This window comes from Taudactylus pleione, unplaced genomic scaffold (genome assembly GCF_031769625.1).
Source record: "Taudactylus pleione unplaced genomic scaffold, aTauple2 ptg000217l, whole genome shotgun sequence".
NCBI classification, from domain to species: domain Eukaryota; kingdom Metazoa; phylum Chordata; class Amphibia; order Anura; family Myobatrachidae; genus Taudactylus; species Taudactylus pleione.
Window position 1 is genome coordinate 2,751,169 of NW_028284619.1, and position 23,509 is coordinate 2,774,677.

The 23,509-nt window shown below is 42.0% G+C and overlaps 1 protein-coding gene across 1 annotated transcript in view; it reads right to left on the bottom strand.

The window, feature by feature from the left end:
- Positions 1 to 23,509, bottom strand: part of CACNA1D (calcium voltage-gated channel subunit alpha1 D) — a 417,969-nt gene that overhangs the window by 74,723 nt on the left and 319,737 nt on the right. Inside the window, 3 exon segments of the mRNA XM_088478679.1 lie at positions 1,492 to 1,524; positions 16,560 to 16,643; positions 22,059 to 22,169. Of these exon segments, the coding sequence (XP_088334805.1) occupies positions 1,492 to 1,524; positions 16,560 to 16,643; positions 22,059 to 22,169 (228 nt within the window).

A 23,509-nucleotide genomic window follows, 5' to 3' on the forward strand; every position in this document is an offset into this window, starting at 1 on the left:
TCTGCTAATTCTGTGTTGCATGCATTTATTAGCATATATTCACAACGGACGGGTGCGTGCGCCTGCATCCGTGCATTCCTTGCTGAATCAGGCCCACAGTGCAGAACACCTTGAATAGGCCCCCTAATGGCTAATTAGGCATTTAGAAGTTTTCAATTAACTCTATTAGTGCCAATGCCTCGAATTACCCCATAATCAACTTTTTTGTTAGTTTAGGCACCCCAAATGTAATTACAGTATTTTATTTAAATGAAAAATATTTGCTCTTTATAATTAAAAAAAAAAAAAATTAACGTTAAAATGGCCTCAAAATAAAAATCTAATTTTTTCTATTTTGTTTAGCATTTTTCGTTTAATTCATTTGAGATTAAACGAAAAAATGTTGATAAATTTTTTAAAAAATTAGGATGGTTTCTCTTTTTTTTCACGACCTTCTCCCAAGTGGCATACTATAGAAAATTTGCACACCCTCCATACGAGTAGCGCAAGTTGGCATTTCTAATTGAATTGAGCGTATTTTGGGAATGAGCATTCATGTGTAGTGTGCGAGTTTCACGATAGAAAGTCGCACCTACAAACTGGTACCTAATTGACTTGACCCCTATACTTCTTGTCATTGAGCTCAACTTTATTGCCTAAGTTACTAATTATCTCATTGTCATTATTGGTGTACTAATGAGGCATAAAATGCATGCTTAAAATATCCAGACAGGAATAGATTTAGTTAATCTGTATGTTTAAGCTTTTGGGAAAGACTATGGGGTCTATTTACTAAGCAGTGTTAGGAGACAGAGTGAAAAGTGATAAGGTGCCAGCCAATCAGCTCCCAACTGTCATCTCACAGGCTGTGTTTGAAAAATGACAGTTGGGAGCTGATTGGCTGGCACCTTATCACTTTTCACTCTGTCTCTTAACACTGCTTAGTAAATAGACCCTTATATTTCCCTATATACACTGACAGAGGAAGTAGGCTATAAAAGTTACTAAGTTAAAAGTTACCAATTGTGGTCAATCAGTTTTCAACTATACTTATATTTGATTTCAGACTACTAAACTGTAAGAACTGATGAAAAGTCCAAACTTGTTCCGAAGGAAAAGTTTACAGAAACATTAAATGTGTACTACGGACTGGAAACCATGGGGAAACCACTCTCCACCAATCCCAATGGAAGCCCTGATCACACTGCAAACCATTGCTGTACAGTAGTTCAGAGATAATCATACTATATATACATGCCATATCTCCCCACCCAGCTCATGCCACATGCAACAGGATCGTGTACTAAATTCCACATACTGTAACTTGTTGTATAAATGGTTAAATAACCCGCATTCACTGGGCGCTCAGAGAAAGTAGGTAAAAAGCAAATCAGAAAATAACAAATATACTTATTTTTAAAAATTCAGAGGGAAATCCGGAGTTTATTACAGGTGAAAACAGAATTTAATATACAAATGTTACAACGTATCCTTGCAGGTTCCTAATCTTACCGTGGGTGGCCCAGTTGGGTCAATTTCTGGTGGCTTTGAAAAAATTAAAAGCATTGTAAGTTGAAAGCAAAGAAGTATACGTTTTGTTATGGTGGATTATAGGTGATGGAAACGGACATCCTCCTACCTACCGTAAACAGCGGGGGTGAGAATGATGATTGGTTTCAGAAACAATCAGGGAATTTTTAGGTTTTAGAAATAAGTGAAAACTGTATTTTGCAGACATTCAGCTTACTTCCACAATGTAGGATAGTTATTAACATTGTTTAAAAGTGCAAATTTGAAGTAAAACCACAGAAACCAATCAGACATTTGCTTTCATTGCACTAGACAGAAACAATCTGCTCATTGGCGACTGTGGTTTGAATACAGATTTGCACCTTTCAGCAATTAGAAAATAACCCTCAATGAACTTTTGAGTAATATCTTAATTTATAGGGTCAATCCAATTAGCTACGATGAACTCATGAGTGCGAGTTATCGTGGCAACAGCCGCACTTTACAGCAGCCCAAACTCACACAAAAGTGCTCACAGCCCCCTAGGGCTACCAGCAAAATTGTGCAAATTCAGGCTCAGAGTGGGCTGCAAAGGGTGAGATAGAAGGTGCTGTTGCCGGCATTTTAACGATGTGGCAACAGCAACTTGCACCCTTTAGGTTAATTGGATTGACCCCTAAATTAAAATAGTATCTTTTGTTACATATTAAAGTAGCATTTATTAAATAACATAAAACTTAAATGTCCAAAGCTCTCTGTTGTGGTTTTCCCGTGTCTGTCTATGCTGCAAAGCTGTGCAGGGGGAAAGGGAGCTGATCCACACCAGACATTCAATGTTAGTGAGGGCAAACTGTTCTTTCTTTCCTTTGTTGGGGAGGAGAAGTAACAGAAATGATCGGAGAGATGGAGCAGAATGGACCAAACAAGGAGGAATATCAGCCTGGTGCACGGAGTAAGGAGGACGATTTTGCTATTAATTCAGACAATACAAGAGTTTTTCACTGCTACTTTATTCCATGGACCATGGACACCAGCAGAGCTGCAATTGCTCTACAGCCTCAGTACTACAGAACAGAACTGTACTCTAAGATACAGTAACCAGGTTACCGATCCGATCTCAAAACAGAGACTAGTGACAAGAGAAATACGGATTTGGTATAACAGATCAACAAAAAGATAAACAATGTCTAGATAGACAACAGGGACAAAAGGTCGACATGGATGAGGGTCGACAGGTACAAAAGGTCAACAGAGTCAAAAGGTTGACACAAAAAAATGGTTGACACATTTTTTTTAACCCTAATCTTTAGCCTAACCCTAACCCTCCCTCCTGGTGCCTAGCTCTAACTGTCGGGGTAAGTGGGGAGGGTTAGTGCCTAACCCTCCGGTGAGTGTATATCCAAATCTTCTCTCCTAGTGCCTAACCCAAACCGTCCGTCCTAGTGCCTAACCCTAACCGTCCCTCTTAGAGTCTAAACCTAACCCTCCAGTAGGTGCCTAACCAAAGCCGTCCCTCCTAGTGCCTAACCCTAACCGTCCGTCCTAGTGCCTAACCCTAACCGTCCCTCTTAGAGCCTAACCCTCCAGTAGGTGCCTAATCAAAGCCGTCCCTCCTAGTACATAACCCTAACAGTCAGTGCCTAACCCTAACCGTCCCTCTTAGAGCATTACCCTCCAGTACATGCCTAACCATAACCAACAAAAAAAAACAATGAGTTGACCATTTCTGTCGACCTTTTGACCCTGTCAACCTTCATCTATGTCGACCGTCTGTGTTTCAATTTTTTGTCCCTGTCATCCTATTGCCTGTCTAACATCTGGTGTCTATCTAGACACTGTTTGGGTGTCAGATACAAAGTGTTCACACAATCGCTCTCTCCTCATAAGAGGAGAGAAAAAAAAAATATATTTTTATAATACAAAAATATATATGTGCAATATTTATGACAATTCTAAAAAATGGGTTACATCACTTATAGAAAAAGGAATTCTTACATAATACGGGGACAACTTAGATAACTCATTGTCTAGTTTAGAGGTCAGATCCCATTAAATGCATACAGAATTGATAACACAGGACATTCTTTACATTGAATTAAATTGCAGTGCTGTGCACTTTACATAGCAAAAGCATAAAGTTAATTAGAGAGACAGATAGTAGGCGCTCGATGTGTGCGGCGCCAGGAGCAGAGGTCATGAACCCAGCAGGAAAGGCCTCCTTATACTGCATGTGCTATGGAAGTACGGCAAAGAAAATTACTTAATAAGATCGCATTTTGCTGCAGAATTTGAGGTAACCATAGCAACCAATCAGATACTTGCTTGAATTGTCTGTCTTATTGTAGATCTATAAAAGCCAATTGTTTATTGGTTGTTACCATTTAGTGCTAATATGTCCAAAAATAACTTCAAATAAAATAAATATGTAGAGGATATACTTTTAGAAAAGGTTATATAGGATAATGTGAAGCTGTATATTAGTTTAAATCAGGTTGTCAAAAACCAGTTGTGAAAATACCTGTACCTATACTGCAAAAGGGCATTTCTATAGTGATATAGTAATTGCAGTGGCACTCTCAATTGGTTTAATTACATGCTCAGTTTTGAAATCTTGATGACCCAATTGTTTTCTCTTCCCAATAGGTATATATATATATATATATATATATATATTCCAGTAATATGATAATTACTAGGAAACTATAGCATGCATAAGGACTGAAAATGTTGTGATTTAAATTAACGAAACTCATTTTCTTTTCTTTTTTTTCATACAATCTATTATTACTGCAGAAAACGTCAGCTTACAATGGGACATGAACAATGAGAAGAACATATAACATTACAAAATGATTTAGGTAAAAAGTACATCTAATGACTCCAGTATACTGACACAACAAACAAAGACTGGGAAACATAACAAAAAGGGGTCAGGGAACACAGACTAGAATGGTAAAGGGAAAACCAAGAAGAGAAGGAGGTATTCATTAAATAAAGTTAAGTTAAAATGTAAAATTACATTTTCCAAGTGTGACAAGGTGGTGTCTCTTTTCTGAAATGTTGATATAGCTATTTATTACGATCCGTTGTCCTAGTGCGTACCCAGCTTAAGTCTTGTTTTCTTGTATGTAAATGATGTTTGTTCTCTGAAAAACACTACTTTTTATGTTATGCTTGCCATGGCCCATGACTGATCACTGATCTCACTATATATGTTTTGCAAAAGGGAATAGTAGCCTCTGTCATGGACTTCTGTGTAATGTGCCTGCTGCTTAGTCTAATTATTTAACCACCTCTTTGCCAAAACAGGTAGCTGCAAATTTAAACTCCCAATGGGCGACCTTGGGCAAAAAGCAATAGCCCGTGATTTGCAGGAAATGGCTGTTATATATGGCTCAAGGATACCAATTACTGGTTTAGCCTTTGGCGCTTTAAATCTTGTGACTTTCCCGACGGACTCACGCCGGCTTCTGCAAATCGTGGGCTATTACATTTAGTCCCTTGGCTTGTGTAATCTGTGTCTAATTTGACATCTAGAGTTCCCGCTAGGCTTCTTTTGCAGGGCACCGCGCCCTGCCCGATTTAATACTGGTAAAATGCACTGCGCCCTGCCCTAATTCGTGGTGCCTCGCTGACCTCCCGCTGAACTCCCCAGCTCACTCTGCGCTCACCTGTTGCTGGCTAATGTGCAGATTATGCTGATCTCCAGGTGAACCCCTCCGCTCTATTGCCATGTTGAACTTCAGATGAACTCCGGACAAGGAGGAGGTGACCTCCGGAGTCAGCTGCCATTGGATACTGCAATACTGGTGCCTCCTAATCTAGTATCTGGTGAGAGTCAGAAGGGTTGGGTTTGTCTCTTCCAACTGAGGCAAACCCAGCCCCCCTGTCTCTCCAGATATCAGAGGAGACACCAGTGAGGCCCAGCCATTTCAGGTTCGCAGCCATTAACAGACCAGCCATTAACAGTTCATCTTCATGGGGACAGACTGATTGGCTATCACTCTTTTTGCAGGTAACTAACTAATTGAAGAGACATGTGGGGTTGTCTGAGGAGTACTGTTGGGGATGTGGGATGTTCTAAGAAGCATTGATGGGGCATGTGAGGTGGTCTTAGGGGCATCTGTGATGGTATGAGGGGCATTCATGATGGCATGTGGGATGCTCTGAGGGGCAATGATGGGGATGTGGGATGTTCTGAGTAGTACTGACAGGTCATGTGGGATGTTCTGAGGGGCAATAAAAGGGCATGTGGGATGATCTGAGGGACATTGATGGGTGATGTGGGATGTTCTGAGGGGCATTGATAGAGCATGTGGGATGTTCTGAGGTTTCATTCATGAGGGCATGTGGGATGGTCTGAGAGGCATTGATGGGGGCAGATGGGATGGTCTGAGGGTCATTATATTAGTGCACCCAATTCATATGCCACACAGCTATAGCACCGTGGCCATAATTTTGACCTTCAAAATTAAAATGTGGCCTGCTCACAGATCAGCACCCTGCCCAAAAAATCGTAAAGTGAACACTAACATCTGCATTTTTTACTCTCAAAATGTAAATATATCAGCTTTTAATACATTATTGATACATGTATTATTCATTAGTCTGACATTCTTTTTTATTCTACAACCCAAACTAACAGAGAGTGTGTAATGGTACTGGTATCCTACTCAAGGTCAGCGACCAACCAATGGTCATAGATTAAGGAGGAAGTGGATACCACAAAATCACTACCAAAGAAGCCTGTTTGAGTTTTGTGTGTAGCAGAGACTATATAAGAAATAGATGATAACCTAGTAGACTAGTGAATACCCAGGAAAACCTTTAGAGTCCAGAGGGAGACCTATCACCGAAGATTGGGAGTAGAAGCAACCTGAAGCAATTAGAATACTATATTGTAACCAATCATTCTATGTAGCAGCGAACGCTGACTGTATAAGGTCCAGGTAATGAGGTCTCTACAACTGTATAGAGTTTAAATTGCTTGAACCACTGAGAAATGGTAGGGGGGAGTAGATTTCTAACTACAGTGTTACCTCTTGCTATGCCACTGAGGTGTTTTTGGATAATTTTTTTAAAAAATATATATAAGCATATTAATAAGGTTCAGAGGGCCTGATTCAGACCCGCTCGCGAGCGCTGGCAAGCGGGTCGATGTTGCCCAAGTGCGCATGACGGAGCCGGCTCCATCGTGCGCATGCGCGAGACCCGAATAACGACGGCCAAGCTGTCGCTATGGGTCTCGCACCAAAGGGGGCGTGCTGTCGATGGTGATTGACAGCACGCCCCCTTTGGTGGGCGTGCCGGGGGCGTGGCTGCCCAGACGGAGGCGTTCCCATGCGAACGCCTACCGTCTGGGGCCGGCCCCACTGACATCTGATAGAGCCAAAAGCACTCCAGGGCTTGCGGCAGACGAGACCCTACCACAAGGGTCTCGTGACAAGCCCGATGGTCGCGATGGTCTTGACCATCGTGACCATCATATTTGGCCGCTCGCTATAGCTGTGGGTGGTCACCCACAGCTATGCGAGCGGCCAGGAGGCAGCTCTTAAATTCAGAGGGACGGCCCTGAGTCAGAGCGAGCGTTCTGTCAGAGCGTCCGGCTCTGGATCAGGGCCAGAATCCAGAACTCTGGAGTGAAGGGAGTGTGGAGTCCCATTATTTTGATATTCCTTAGCCTACACAAATAACCTGTCAACTGGAAACCATACGGTACCACCAGAACTAAAGGAGTGTATCAGGGGCAAGATTACATCTACAGTTTACGTAAAAGATGTCAGGTACCATCTTCTTAAGAATACTCGGGCACCTGTACCATCTAGTTAGTATCTTGAGCTGTTTCCAAAATGGACACAGAACTACAACTTAGGGATGTCATTGATCATTGATAGTCTGACACCAATGGTTACTAAGTTCACCATCGATGGATGTTCACTGATGGCGAATAGCAGCCGCTGTCTGTACATACATATTTGGGGGCTATCGATGACCATTCCTACTACAACTTGCATGGGTAAACCTATAGATTTGGTGCCAATGCTCCCCATCTAGAATAATTTTTCAGTTCTTGGTTGACCAAACAAATATGTTCCTCCTTCGAAAACAGTGATCATAATACTGTTGCAGAGACTTTTCATGAAATTATTATTTTATATATATGAGTATCTGTATATATACCATATTATGTTTTTACTTGGGATCACTTTAAATAGTTGTGACCCAGGAAATGATTGCCCACCATACTATAAACGGGATTCTATTAGAGCTCCACTTCACACAGCCTTGAAGAAGAGCCATAGCTCGAAACGCGTTGGAGTGGAGTTAACTAGGTGATAGAGGAGTCTGCTCCAGTAGCCGGTGAGACTAGATGTTGAGTTGGTGAGGTTCCGGAGCTTTAATCCACCTGTTATATCTACATGCACCTATAACACTGCTTTCTGGTAAAAGCCCCCAGTCTAACTATTTTTGGAATGTGACTATGTGTTGTACCGTTTGTTAAATAAAAATGTGTTTTGTATAAACTATATTACACGAGGTTCATTGACACGGTCAATGAACAAGCACTACAAGGAGAAGAAAGTATTATTCTATATCTTTGTTTAGTTGAACTTTGATGATGTGATTGCATATGTGGATGAAAGCGCCAATATTTGAACCATGTAATATATTTCTGTTATTCTTTGTTTTTTGGGTGAAACAAAAGGTCTCTAATTGGGCAGCTAACTATCCACTTAATGAGCGCCAGACTGTGTTCTCACACACTACTTATTGCACAAACACCAGCTGACCAGTCATACAGATACTACAGGTTTCTATGGTATTCACAACATATTTAAAGCAACACGCTAGCCAGACTGGGGTGGAGTGTAACACATGCAGACTGTGTGCTGTGATGGCCCCTTCAGCACCGTTCTCACTGTGCCTTACATGCAATATGAGAAGGTGGCATTTTAAAGTAAAATGTGAGGAAGAGAGCTGTTCTATCTTTCAAAGTGTACTCAGTACTGACACACAAAAGAGGCAGCCATTTTGTGGACTGAACCACTATTCATCTATCTTAACACTAGAAAGCATCACTGTCCTCAAAATGGCTGCCTCTACTGTGTGTAGCCAAAGTGTAAAGTTTAGAAGAAAGATCAACGTGTTTAGAAAAAAGGGAGAATTTTATTACTGGATTCAAGTGAGAGATATGTTAATTAGTCAAATAGGTTAGAACACGCAGTGCTTTGTGTTGTTAGCTATATATTTCACACGTGTTACATACTTGCCTGTAGAAATTTCTAAAGGATAAAATAAACATGACAACTGGTTAGATTATTCTCCATGTTGTGGGTATATCTAATTAATAATGTGCAGTTGGATTTTAGATGATGGCTTTTTAGCAAAATAAAATACATCAGATTCTTTGCAAAGTTGCACTTGTTATATAGGCGTGACATGCAGGAATTTCTTGGTAGGTACTCTCCATGACCTGGCATCCTGCTTAGATAACACTGGGGCAAGCAGTACAAAAGAACTAAACTTTCAGAAGAAAACCATTCTCATAACCCTGTGTTAAAACTATTTTATTATTCTATAAAGCAAACTGAATTATATAATTTCTAGAATCTCAACTGTTTCTGATTGGGAGCAGACAAAATTATGTTTTTATAAGTATATATAGTAGGTCTGTAATGTTCTAAAGTAAAAATATAGTTTTTGTCTACAGTATATTTGTCTCTATTTGCAGATTGTACTGTATATCTAAATTAAAAACAACTACATTTACCTTCAAAAATAGAAACTACAAATTGGTACAGCATGTTTTAAATATTATGGGGCCAATTCAATTAGGTGAAAGACTCCGTAGTTGCCTTGTGCATTATGTTTCTGAGCAACTGTAATAATGCAAATATTGCTCATTTGTGATCTAAAGTGCAAGCAAAAGTGAGCACAGTGTTATACGTGATGGCACTACTGGGACCTCGCCGCTTATTGAATCAGCCCATGCAATGAGTTTGATTTTAAATTCTTTACAGCTTCAGATACACTATGTAAACCTCTATCCAATACAGTAGGTGACTTGCATTTTCCAGTGAGTGCATTCAAATGACTTAAACATCAACAGCCTGACTCTAAGTCGGAAGCAGTTCCTTATATGGCTGCAGTTAGCAAATTTTCAGCATAGTACAAATTTTTATGCATATCCGGACGATTTGGGGTCTGCCAGATCTTGGCCATATCTATCATTGCCTGAAATAGGCGTTTCATGGTGGCAACTGTGGCCGCACGCACGAGAGTACTGTGGGCGTGCATCTAAATATTCTGAGTCGTGCTTACATCTCTTGCACCCAGTATGATGGGTCAGGTGCCAGTGCCTATACTAATGATGACAGGTTCAGCTGTGGATGGCAAAACAGTGGGCAGTTTCTTGCTTGAAACCGTACGGATACTCTCATTGGCAGGATGGATTTGCGCTTGCCGGTAAACGGGGCACTTTTACGCGTGGGCGTGGTTACCTTTTCATCATTGTAAGGGGTGTGTCTAGCACTCAAGGAGATGCTGGGCAGCCCCCAAAGCTCTCTCTGCAGCGTGAACATCAATTCACCTGTCGGTGGGTGCTTTACTGTAACTACCCCCCCGCGGGACACTGCGGCACGTTGGTGGGGATGGCGCCCGGTACGATGTTTCAGCAGGGCACCGCCATTAGGGCAGGGCACATTTTAGTGTTTTTTTTTATATTTTATTGTAAGAATGCAATAAACATTACAATATAGCGGTCAAGAAATAACATGACATCAAAAGGAAGACAGAAATAACCCAAAACAGAGTCCATGGAGAACGTAGAGTCACAAAACCACAAACCAGGCACGATAAGGCCAGCAAAGTCAAACAAAATAACGCAGCAGTGGGGACAGAGGCCCCAATTCTGAGCCGGATGCTCTTTGAGAGCGCTCGCTCTAAATCAGGGCTTTTTTTTTTTTAATGGAGCCGGCCTCCTGGCCACTCGCTAAGCTGTGGGTGACCACCCACCTAATAGAGCAGGAAGCTCACTACTGACATCACTCGTGATGTCAGTAGGGCCCCCCCCAAATGGCAGGCGTTCCTTCGGGAACGCCTCAGTTTGGCCAGCCACCCCCCTCCCCGCCTACAAAACGGGGCGAGCTGTCGATCAACATCGACAGCCGCCCCGTCTTGTAGTGAGTCCCGCAGCGAGTGATTTCCGCTTGCGAGCGGGTCTGAATCAGGCCCAGAGAACAGAGAGAATTATATAAATTAAAAAATTTTAAAAGGGGGGAGCACCTGTGGACTAAGGGCCTGATTCAGACCCACTCGCAAGCGGCTGTCCTCTTGCAAGTGGGTCGATGTTGTGCACTGCGCATGCGCACGACGGCGGGAGCTCCATCGTGCGCATGCGCCAGACGCGACGAGCGAAGGACTTTCCTTCGCTCGTTGTGTCTGATCAAAGGGGGCGTGCTGTCGATGTTGATTGACAGCACGCCCCCTTTGGTGGGCGTGCCTCCCTGACGGGGGCGTTCCCAAGGGAACGCCTACCGTCAGAAGCCGGCCCACTGACATCACTAGTGATGTCAGTGGGAGTGATTTTGGCTCTGATAGAGCCAAAATCACTCCGGGCCTTGCGGTTGAAAACCTCAACCGCAGGCTCCGGCACGCAGTGGCGATGGTCGCGATGGTCAAGACCATCGCGGCCATCAAACTGCACGCTCGTATAGGCTGTGGGTGGTGACCCACAGCTATACGAGCGTCCAGGAGGACGCTCCATAATTATGGAGGCCGGCCCTCATTCAGAGCGTGTGCTCTGCTCAGAGCGTACAGCTCTGAATGAGGGCCTAAATGTCTTCATTATACCAAGCTGTAAGTTGGACTGCAGCACGGAGCGTATCATTGACCTGAGAGGACAATGTGTAAACATAGGGGAGCCAAATGGTAAAAAACTTATCTGCTCCTTTATCTTTATTAAGAGATAATTCCAGCCAGTCCATATGGAACAAATAAGATATTCTAGGTTGTAAAAGAGTGAGTATCTGAGTATCAGCAGCGATCCATTGGGATAGGATGGTTTTCTTTGCAGCTGCTGCAATAGCTGACGGGCACCTTTAGGGGGACAAGGCGATCCGGACGTTGGCATAATATCCTGCATAGCCCACTCAGGTGTTAATTCAAAACTAATTTCCGCATTTTAGTGTTTTAAAATCAGGCAGGGCATGGTACCCAACAAAGACAACCTAGCGGGAACACGACCTATGGGAGCAAATGCAAATCACCTATTTGTTACCTAATACTGGAAAACAGACCAAAATGGTCATTCAGACAAATTGGTTACATTCATTTGATTTAACCAGTTTGTCCGAACTACTGTTTTTGTCCGTTCTCAGGTGATGGTGGATTGTCATTTGCTCCCATACATTACCAGAATATTGTTCCAAGCAATCAGATTGGACGGATAATCTTATAGTGTGTACCCATCTTAAATCTGGCTCCAGCGGATTCATGCAAACGCAGCCACTTGGCCTCCGACTTAGAATCAGGCCCCAAATAAATACTTTACAAAGATATATAATTGAGACATATGATAGTAAGAAAACAACAAACATATGACAACTGGGGAACACAGAAACAGGGTACAGTATTAGGCATGTAAAGCAGTGTTAGTATATAGCATTAACATTTATATATTTTAGAGATATAAATCTTACATAGAAGGATTCCAGACAGTGATTATAGCTCAGTGTGCACATGCAAAACATTCATTGTAACGTAATGAAGAGGAACAAACATAGATGTAAAATGATCTACTATGCATTACATCCCTATCCACTTCCTATATGATGCAGCACCCTTTCTGGCCTAGGCACATTTCTTCTCTGGTCACATGACAGGATCATAGCCATTCACATAACCATTTCCAGGTAACTATGTAACACATATAACAACAGAAGTTTACTTGTCATGTGACCAGTGGGATATCGCTGCCTTGAAATAGTAAATGTTCTATGTGGATCCTATAGCCATAGAATTCTGGTAGGACATTAACGCAGAAACAAAACATAAGTTACCTAAAGTATTAGGATTCGCTACGGGTTCTGGAAACATTTAGACTGAATACAAGCTCGACTACAAATAAACTTACTACTCATAGGTATAACTTCATAAATTGATTTGTTCAAGATATGCTCCCAAACGTCACACATTCAACACCAACCCATATATATATATACACGTATATGCAACATGTATAAGCACTGCATTTCTGAACACTACATCTAAGCAACTAGCTAAGACGTATTTGCATCAAATCATTCATACACTCTATAAAGCACACTGACTTATAGAAAGGCTCAAATGGAAGAAATGCTCCCCCTGCTGGCTAAAAGTGACTTTACAGCATGTTTTTCTAGCCGTATTTGGAAAGCACTGAAACCATACCCTCGGGGATATTCCTGCCTGCAGGAAATAGTTACACATATCTGTAGCTTCTCATCATCTTGTGATTAAACAATACAAAACATTCAGCTTCCCTTATAATGTTACATGTGCCCTGTTCCACCTTCAGATAACATTAAATGGTTTATTCGTGCCCTCCTGCAATTTTTCCTAAATGCCGTATGTTCTCCCTCACTGAGGGGCCTATTCATCAACACTAAAATAATGGTTTTAAGGACATTATTCCTTAATTACTGGTTTTTAGTCTTCATTAACACACTTAACACAGGAGATATCACTATCTCCTGGTTAAGTACATCTGCTTTAATTTCCACACTCCCCATACTGTAGTACAGGGATGTAGAAATTAGGCTGTTCATCAAATTCCAAAAATGATGTATTTTTGGAATTTGATGGTGTTACTGTACGCAATTCTCAGGTGGCTTACAGCTTAAGGCTTATACTTACCTGCTTTCTGTTGGGCAGGTCCCCCGTCACTCCCTGGCCCCTTCTCAGGCTCCGGCTCTGGGTTCTCCCCTCCCCAATGCTGCTACCGGGCAGCGTCTCCCCTCTGTTCCCCGGTGACACTAGTAAGTGCTTCTTCAATTAACTGCACTTACGAGTGCCCCCGGGGAACAGAGGGGAGACGCTTACCATCAGCAGCATTGCAGTGGGGAGAACATAGTAAAGTAAAATAGAAAAAAGTTTACAGCCCTCTCTGCCTGGCCGTCCTGTCCCCTTGTAGCCGCTGCAGACCAGGGCCTGGCGGGAGGTCGGGGTCCGCGGATGCTGCCCATGACAGCCGGCCAGGTAGGTGGGGGGTGTTTGGGGACATAAGATTTTATATTCAATTACCGTAGCTGTAGGCAGTGCTGCACATGCGCCGATTCTGTGACCATAACGGCACATGCTGCGGTAAGTTAGAGCAGGCAGGGAAATGTAACTATTTCCCGAAAAGCTGTCATCGCATGAATTATAGCTTTTCCAAATAGATACATTCCTCCGGTAATTAGGTAGAGCTCAATGCGAGTTCTAAACCTAATTATCTCCAAGGACATTTCCATGACAACAAATATAAAGTACTATGACAGGTAGACATGATGACGTATATGATATTATAAAATAAAAGGTGAAAACAAAAACCTAACAGCACAGGACGGTACGTATAAACCAATGGATCAAATTTATCTGAAGGTGACTTCAAAACAAAACATGAGCTCTAGTCCTAAGGCACGTCTGTCAGGGGGGTCCTGCAGCGTAGAGGCCATGATCCTACCTGACGATTTCTACCTTCTGGAGTAGAAACAAAAGTAGGATAGCCAAGCTGGCCTGTGTGCACCACATCCCCCTGTTGCTCTGCTGGGACAATGTAAGCCCATCAGGACTTCTCAGTAACACATCATGGTGACCGGTGAGGGGAGTGAGGGGTACAGGTTTATGACAACAGGGTACATGATAACAGGTGTCAGAAAAAGAAAGTCAGTCTTGCTCAGAAGAAGCAGCAGTGACAACTATCGGTAATAAAAACAAACAACAATAATAAAGATGAGAATGATCATAATTACCCATAAAAACTTCAAAATTGTGTTTTCATTAATATTTTTAACACTATGGGCCAAATGTAATAGGGTGAGAGTGCAGAAAATGTCAGAGTGTTCTCACACTTTGTAATCTCGGCCAATGTAATAGAGTCTGAGAACAGAGCAAACTCACATGTTTTTCAGACTCAAAAAACTCTCACAATTTAAAATTTCATTCAGATTTTTTCCCGTTTTGAAGATAAAACTCAACCAATGTGACAGATTACTGCTAAACGCTCACTTTTTCTAAACTCTCACCCTATTACATTTGGCCCTATATTATAAACTATGGGCTCATTAATGGTTAGCAGTATATCCAGATAGAGGAATTGACTCTAAAGCTGGGTACACACGTAAAGATTATCTGTCCAACCAGCCAACTAGCTGATTGGTTAGAATGAAAATCTGTTAACGTATGGGAGTAACTGATACTCAGCAATTTGCTCCTAAATGCCAGAAAACAAATGAAAATGGTCGTCAGACAAGTTTGTTAAATGTTTGATCTAAACAATTTGCTCAAACAACAGTTTTTGTCCATTTTCTGGCTTTTGAGAGCAAATTTGCTGATTGTCATTTACTTTCATACCTTACCAAATTTTCATTCCAACCAATCAACTAGTTGGATGGTTGGACAGAAAATCTTTACGTGTGTACCCAGCCTTAGAGTTATATTTACTAAAGTGCGGGTTTTAGAAGTGGAGATGTTGCCCATAGCAACCAATCAGATTCTAGCTATTATCTTCTAGAAGGTGACTGATAAATGATAAGCAGAATCTGATTGGTTGCTATGGGCAACATCTCCACTTCTAAAAATTTGCACTTTAGTAAACATACCTTTTAGGGAGGGAATTTAGTTAGGTGCGTTTATTTCGCTCTGGCATGCAAAGGGGGCGAGTTGCTGTTGCTACGGCGTGTAAGAGCCCTGAGAACTCACCACCCTACACGCAGCTTGGACTCACGCCGGATTCACACATTTTTAGGGCCGCGAACGAAAATATGCAAGTCTTGAGGTACCGTAATTGCGGCATATAGCCACACTTACTCGCGGGGGCCAGATAATCACACCTAATTGAAGCCCCCCCCTAAGTAGGGAGCAAAAAAAAGCAAGTAAACTTGTATCTGGAACAAACCATAATGCAATGCAAGGGGGGGTACAAATACACTTATTGTTTTTGCATGCAGGGTAAATACTGGCTGATTTTGCATGTAGCCCACAAATGCTATTTTTTTACAATTTAGATCAGAATATGGGCATGCCCCTCTCAAATCTAAATCTCTCTGCACATTTTACATCAGCCCCACCTGCCATGCAGCATGGTTTTACCAAGGTGCAAAGTGCTCGCATCTCAGAATCAGCCCCAGAGAGTGCAGTTTTGCACCCCGGCAAAATCATGCTGCGCTGCAGGCGAGTCACATTTACATTGTTTAAAGATTTAGAGCAAACGTTTTTGAACCTCCCCTCCCCAAGTGCATCATCAGTACCCACCACCGGCCACTGACGGAGATCAGGCAAGTATGAACTGTGAGCGTGGCCTGTGCCAGCTGAATTCTAAATCACTGTGTAAATATGTGTGGAAGCTCATAATTCACCACTGACATTTATTATTCTCCCCAGTTACAAATGAAGGCTAAAGGGAAAGGCAACCTGCAGACAACATTATCTTCTAGGTGTTTTGTTTTTTCTAATTATTTATTTTGTACGACAACAGATATGCTCAGGTCTGTTCATTGTGTACAACCGTGCATACACAGTAGGGGGAATATTTACTAATGTACAGGTTTATAGAAGTTGGGGATGTTGCCCATAGCAACCAATCAGATTCTAGCTATTATCTTCTATATGTACTAGATAATTGATCAGTAGAATCTGATTGGTTGCTCTGGGCAACATCTCCACTTCTATAAACCCGCATTTTAGTAAATATACCCCTAGAATTATAGCCATACAGTACGCAACGCCAAAGGAAATAAACAATTCTGTATAGAAGATAAAGGTGTCTGAAGATGGAGAACCTATCAGGCCACAACATGGAAACACAACACAAAGCTACGTCAGTTACTTACATTAACTTCAGTAATAGCAATATCTACGACGCTACCGACAACAATTAAGGCATCAAATGTGTTCCAAGCATCAGTGAAATAGTGCTGTTAGGCCAGGAGGTGAGGACAGAACCAGACAAGAGAGAAATGAGAGCAGAGTCAAGACTGACAGAGACTTACACCTCGTATCATCCACCGGACAGGGGCATCAAAGTATTCATAAAACATGAAAATAACCGTTACTTTAATAACTGAAGATCAGCTGTACAAGAAATAACTCAACATATAAATCCCATTAGCAGTGTCATACTGAGAGCCTGTGTATTATTCTGGTATTATGTGAACCTTGTAGCTCTGCAAATAACATGGAACCTGCAGATAACGTGGAAATAATAGAGCCTGAGAGGGGGGGAGAAGCGTTAGAAATGTCTGTGACTTGTCCAAGTAGTGACACAGAACAGAAGACAGAGAGATGGCAGACACGGGAGGAGGGGGGTGTACTTACATCAGCTTCACTGAGGACCACGTCTACTATGCTGCCGATAACGATGAGGGAATCAAAGGTGTTCCAGGCATCACTAAAATAGCCCTGCACACAGCGGCCAGGGGGCAAATGGAAGCGATTAACATCAACATTTCCGGAGGGTTGACAAGCCACGCTCAGTGGACAGAGCACACCAGCACAAAGGTAGAGGAACATTCAATATTGTCTGAGAAATGCACTGAGTGACTAGTCAGTCATAGGTAAAGCTGACAAAGGGCCTGATTCACTACCATTCGCAATTGCGATTACACATGCAATCGGGTGTATGTTTTAGTTCTGCACATGCATCGCAGTGCGCGGACCGGCTGGTGCGTTTGGGCCTGCGATCGCAGTGACTACGCAGACCCACTGTAGAGTGATAGACAGGAAGTGCCATTTGTGGAAGGTGACGGAGGGGGTGGTCTGCGAAAAGCAGGCATGCCAGTGCGTTCAGACGCTATTGCAGGGGCGTGCATAAATAAGCCACTGCGATACCGTATGCAGTCTGAGGACTCATAGCATGCATGGATGTTAGCAAATAAGGTCAGAGTTTGTGCAAGTGTGTGTGAGGCTGCGATGGTGATCGATTGTACCGATGGTTTCGCAGTCTTGCTAACCATTATGGATGTGTGCTAAGTAAAGTGGGCGTCCTTGTGTAGTGCTGCGACAGCATAGCGATTGCAATGGATTAGCATACTATCGCAGTCTTGCTAAACATTATGGATCCTCACCTTTGGAACTCCCTCCATCTCCCTGTCAGACTCTGCACCTCTCTACCATCTTTCAAACGAGCTCTTAAGACCCACTACTTCATTAAAGCCTTCCAGCTCTCATCCTAACTTGCTGCTACATCTTCCTTTCTCCCGGCCCACCCCATTCTGTGTCACTCCTGTTTGTCTTCCCCTCCCTTACAGAATGTAAGCTCTTTCGAGCAGGGCCCTCTACCCTCTTGTGCTTCTCCCTACTGTAATTTAATTTATCTCTTACTAGCCACTAGGGCAACTAACACTTGGCTGCTTATGCGGGCGTTAATGTCACTAATATAGCAATGTTTATCCATGTCCTGTATTGTATTGTAAGTCAATGGTTACTTTTTCGTCTATGTACTTTGTAAGGCGCTGCGGAACACTTGTGGCGCCATATTAATAAATGATAATAATAATAATGTGTGCTAAGTAAAGTGGGCGTCCTTGTGTAGTGCTGCGACAGCATAGCGATTGCAGTGGATTAGCATACTATCGCAGTTGAACTGTGTGCGTAATCGCAATTACATTTGCAGTTGCATTCCGTAGTGAATCAGGCCCACAGGCCATTAGAGCAACCAGTAGGCACCTCAGGTGGGCCCTAAATGGGCTACTGTAACATGTATAATACAAAGAAAGCACATTAATATATAATGATCTACAATATGATTTAAGAAAATATTGTGCTACAAAAATACAATGATTTCAGTTCTTTAGAGGGCCCTTGGAACTGGAATACTGGGGGAGGGGGCACTCATACAAAATAAAATACATTAGTATGCAAGGATCTAAAAACCAGCACTAGAAGGATGGTAGTCTATCACCACCTGTTGGTTACAAGTGGTACTGCTTACATTCCCTATTTGAATATTAATTAGAAGTGATAGTGAATTGTCATCTAAACTTACATATTCATTAAATGGCAGATTTGATTAATACATTATATCATATATAACTATAAGGCATTAACTATACTAGTCTGCCACACAAGTTATATCTAAGAATAGATAGGTGTGGGAGGGTGCAAGCTGAGGTGTCACTCACTCCTGCCAAATGACGAGCTAGCAATAGAGGACAATGTGAAAGCTACGTGGTCAGTGACTTCTCTAGATGGATATAAATGATGCTCTATGTAGCACAATATTCTCTTTTTGAGGAACTGTAGCGTTTCGGGCCAATGCTCTGCCATTTCTCAGCAATATTGCTCATATGAACCACATGTATTCTACAGGCACTGATAGCAAACTTCTATCTGGAACACAAGGGGATATGTAATATGGACAAGTCACAGCAAATTCAGCCTTATCATGCATTTCTCAACACAGGATTACACAGCAATCGCTTGGTCACTTACGAGCCAACGTTTTTTTTTGGCGACACAAATCTGACAGATAATATGTAAACACAGGGTCACATTCTGAGTTATATAATAAAGGACACATGTATTGTTTAGGGGCCCTAGGCATACAGCGGCTAACATAATGTCTTACACAGGGCATTCTGTGCCTGTAAATGAAAACTCACTATTACATACATTTTAATTGCAATAAAACTAAATATAATTTCATTTGGTATTTTAAATAACAGTATTCCTCTCATCCCAGGCTGGATACAATGGGAAGAACTGTACTGTATACCTCCATGGAATAATTAGAAGCTAAAGAACTGGGATGCATTCTCATGGATCCTGGCTGTGCCCACAAGTGGGCTGCTTACAGTATAATTCGACATTGTGCAGGAAGTGAGGTAAGGTGTGAGCATCACATGATGATCTCACTTCCTGCCGTAGAACAACCTATTTTGCTAGGTACGTCCTGCTACCCAGCCATACATTATCACAATAACTATTGTGATGCTGCAGGTGGTTTTCATTCCCTTTAAGAGATGCTGTAAATTTCAGGTCTCACGACCAGATGTCATTATTCCGCCTATGGTATATTAATTATAGTAATTAATGTAGTAACGGCGCACATTCCATTATGCGCGGATAACTATTGGCTTCAAAAAATATTAATATTTTTACTTTTGGGTACAATTGGGTCTTTTGTTTTTTAACTTACGTACCCACTTATCAAAGTTTTCAGTACTGAATAACAATATTTGGGTGATTGTTAGATTATTGCCATGTTAATTACAATTAAAGTAAATGCTGTAAAAAAAAAAAAAAAATCTACAATCTGGCTGATGTCATCATTAGTCAATTTTTGCATCTCTATATGGCATATTGAATAGCCATTGGCAACCACTTGACCTGGATTTTAGTGAGCTCCGTATCTTCTGCAGAGATTGTGAAATAAATGACACCTGCACTCGGGGCTGTTGCAGAGTTGAATGTACGCCCATGTGTGCAGCGCATCTTGTGTGACTTTGCTCTGTGCATGCCCCCGTACCAGTCCTATGCAACTATGGGCGATGCCGAGTTGTGCGCATTTCAGTCGCATCTCCACATGTGACTGAAGGGACGTTCTCACGTACGCAACTGTCACTTATTGCGTGATGTTGGAATTGGAGAAAAAGGGATCTCTGTCTCTCAGGGGTGGAGCTATAAGCGATTTTACAGGTGGTCTCTTTGCTTTGCATGCCGCTAGCATGTGCACCTATGGCGCCTTTACTGAAATTAGGCCTGATCTGGATAATACCGTGTGAGGAATAAACAGAGGCAATGGTGAATTTGGGCATCTAGGAGACGAGGCAGAGTTGAACATAAGTCGGGCACAATTGCAAAATCGCACTGCGCATATAGAAATAAACCTGTATATTAGTTCGACAGAGGATTATATACATCTCTGCAACTACCCGTAGCTTGGTTTCATACTCCTTGTCATTATCAGTGTGCACTTGCACCAGCATTATGCCTGGTACAAAACATACCCGTGTTTACACGTGCCCTCAACTCTGCATAGCTAGCACTAAACGTAGCCTACATGTGAACGTCTCATTTCCACCCAGGTATGCCCATTCAGCCGCAGGTGGAGAAGCCTCTGACTCTGCACTGCCCGTACTTTTGTACACCCAGCTCCAGCGCATGCACAGCACAAACATATAGTCCATTTGTTACATTGGAAATAATTAATTCTGTTACAGGGTGCCAACTCACTACTATGTGCGTTATATGTGAAAATTGTTAATAGGAACTATCAAGTGTCACTTCATTAATTATGAGAATTATACTGGATAGTGGATAATTAAGACGAAATGTAGTCACAATCCTGGCTATCGGCATCCTGACAGTTGGCACCCCGACGGTAAGTAGTGGGGTTGGGGGGAGGGTTAGGCACTGTAGGGAAGGGTGGTCACCCACATCTTAGCGAGCACCAGGAGGCTGGTTTAAAATAAAAAGTGGCCACCCTGATTCAGATCGAGCGCTCGCTTTTTGCGAGCGGCTCTGAATCAGGGCCACAGTACTTACAGTATACTGTCGGTATCCTAACCCTGTCGGGATGCCAGCGTTGAGATTTTGACCGCCAGGATCCCCAGCGCCGGCATCCTGTACCCATCTCCCTTAGACCTATTGTGCATTACACAGCTCCTGGATGCCTTACTCGCAAGAATAATTACCTCCACCTAATAACTTATTGTTATTGTATGTTTTCCGATTTAGACTTTGACCATAAACTTTTTGTTATTGCTAATATTTTGCTTTTTTAAGTTTGAAGTATTACCTTGTGTGTTCATGGCAGGTCAAGAATTTGACCACAACTACTGATTATAATAATGTATATGTGAACACAAGGTGCTTCTCCAACTACCCTGTATTCTATGTCTAGACATAGATTATCTGAATTATGTCTGGTAGTCCCGATTAAGCTCATATTCACTACCAGGATAATGTTATCCTGCATATAAACTAGTTTTTATCTTTTTAGTTAGATGTGATGTGCATTGTATTCTGTTATATTATTACTATTTAAAGATACCATTAAAAGTTATTTGTAATATAAATATTACATATTAAATAAGAGCGCCCCTAAAAAGTCTTCTTCTTCTTTCTTATATACATTACAAACATATATGATACGCACATCAATTCCAGCTTACACTGAACTCTGCCCCATAATGTCTCACCCCAGGACATATTATAAAAGATAAATCAGAATAATGTACTGTGATACATCCAACACACTGATCCCCAGTCAGATATCTCTGTTATTTGGCTAATGTTGACATCAGTCAGACGCAGACTAGCCATGAACTATACTAATCTTATTTCACAAATGCTTCATACAGTAAGTCCTTTCTGAACTCAGCACTTACCTTGGGTTTGAAAGCTATAAGTTTCAAAACCATTTCTACAGTAAAGACCGCAGTGAAGACCATATTCATTACGTCCATGACATCATTAAAGATTTTAGATTGTCCGTAATGCTGAAAAAAATTAAAATATCCTGTTGGTGTCCAAACCATCCTAAAGTAATCCGATTACTGCACACACAAAGCCGTCATCAAACCAGTGAGCCAAGCAGAGATGGTCACAGTGTAATATGGCTGCTTTGCCAGATATGCGGACAATCAGATGTGTCCACACACGGGATGTAGTCAAAAGGTCGACAATCACAATGACAGCATTCATAATGTTGACACCATAGTGTCGTTAGTTATGTCAACAAGTCGACATTGTCAGAATGTGGACATTAGGGTTAGGCTGTGTACGGGAGGGATTTCCTACACTGACCAGACTTCCCGTTTGCTATCAAACGGTTGGCAAGAGACAGAGAATAAATTTAGCTGTGTGTAGTCAATGTAATAACAATGACAAATATCTTAAGTTCCATCAAACTAAGTACAAACAAATTATTTTTGGTTCATAAATGCAAATATTGGGTCTTACAAAGTGTGAAGGAAGAAGAAGCTGCTGCCTAGTTATGGTAGTGGGAACACAGCTAATATCCCTGCCCACGGTCTTACACCTCTGTTGCAGTGAGGCCGAGGGCTGGAAGTAATAAGCAGAGGATGGTGGACTGTGAAAGTACAAGCACTGCTGATGTAGTGACCATGCAGTGACTGCTTGTTCCTCTAACCTGCTGCCTCACTTGGGAGATCTGGGGGTCTATTCAGCATGATATCATTTACGTAAAAAATGCGGAAACACTCATTCACGTAAGTGAAGCTTTTGCCCTATTCAGCAATGTGTATATGGAGAAGATAACTTATCTTCTCCATATTTTCCTAATTCGCAGAGTATCGCACTGTAGGGATCAGACATTGATCTCTACAGGGCTTTAATGCTTTTTGCTATTCAGCACAGTAAAAAGCGTTAAATCACTCCTAAAATATTTCCTTTATAGAACGCCGTTTCAGAAAGGTGTTATATGAGGAAAAAACTTATATATCCCGAATACTGCAGGGCCAGAGGGAAATTTTCCCATAAGTCCCTGCAGCATCTTGTAAGCCCGCCCAGTCTCCGTGCCTGCTTCACGGTGATCGGTGACAGGTAAGTCCGCTTAGAGCCTTTTAAACTTGCCAAAACTGATTGACATGTGTATAGAGGCTTTATACTAATAGCCTGTATACATTAGGGATTTGCAGGCTCGGATAGGTTAGAGTTCGCACGCCGAGTTCGGATTTTCCCTAAAAAAAAACGGAACTCAGAAAGAGGCAAAACGTCATCTTGCATGGACAAACATCATCATTCCTGGACTTTGTGACATCAATCCTAAGCCTTCCCTGAGAAGTGAGAGAGAGAGAGGAGCAAACAGCAGGAAGCG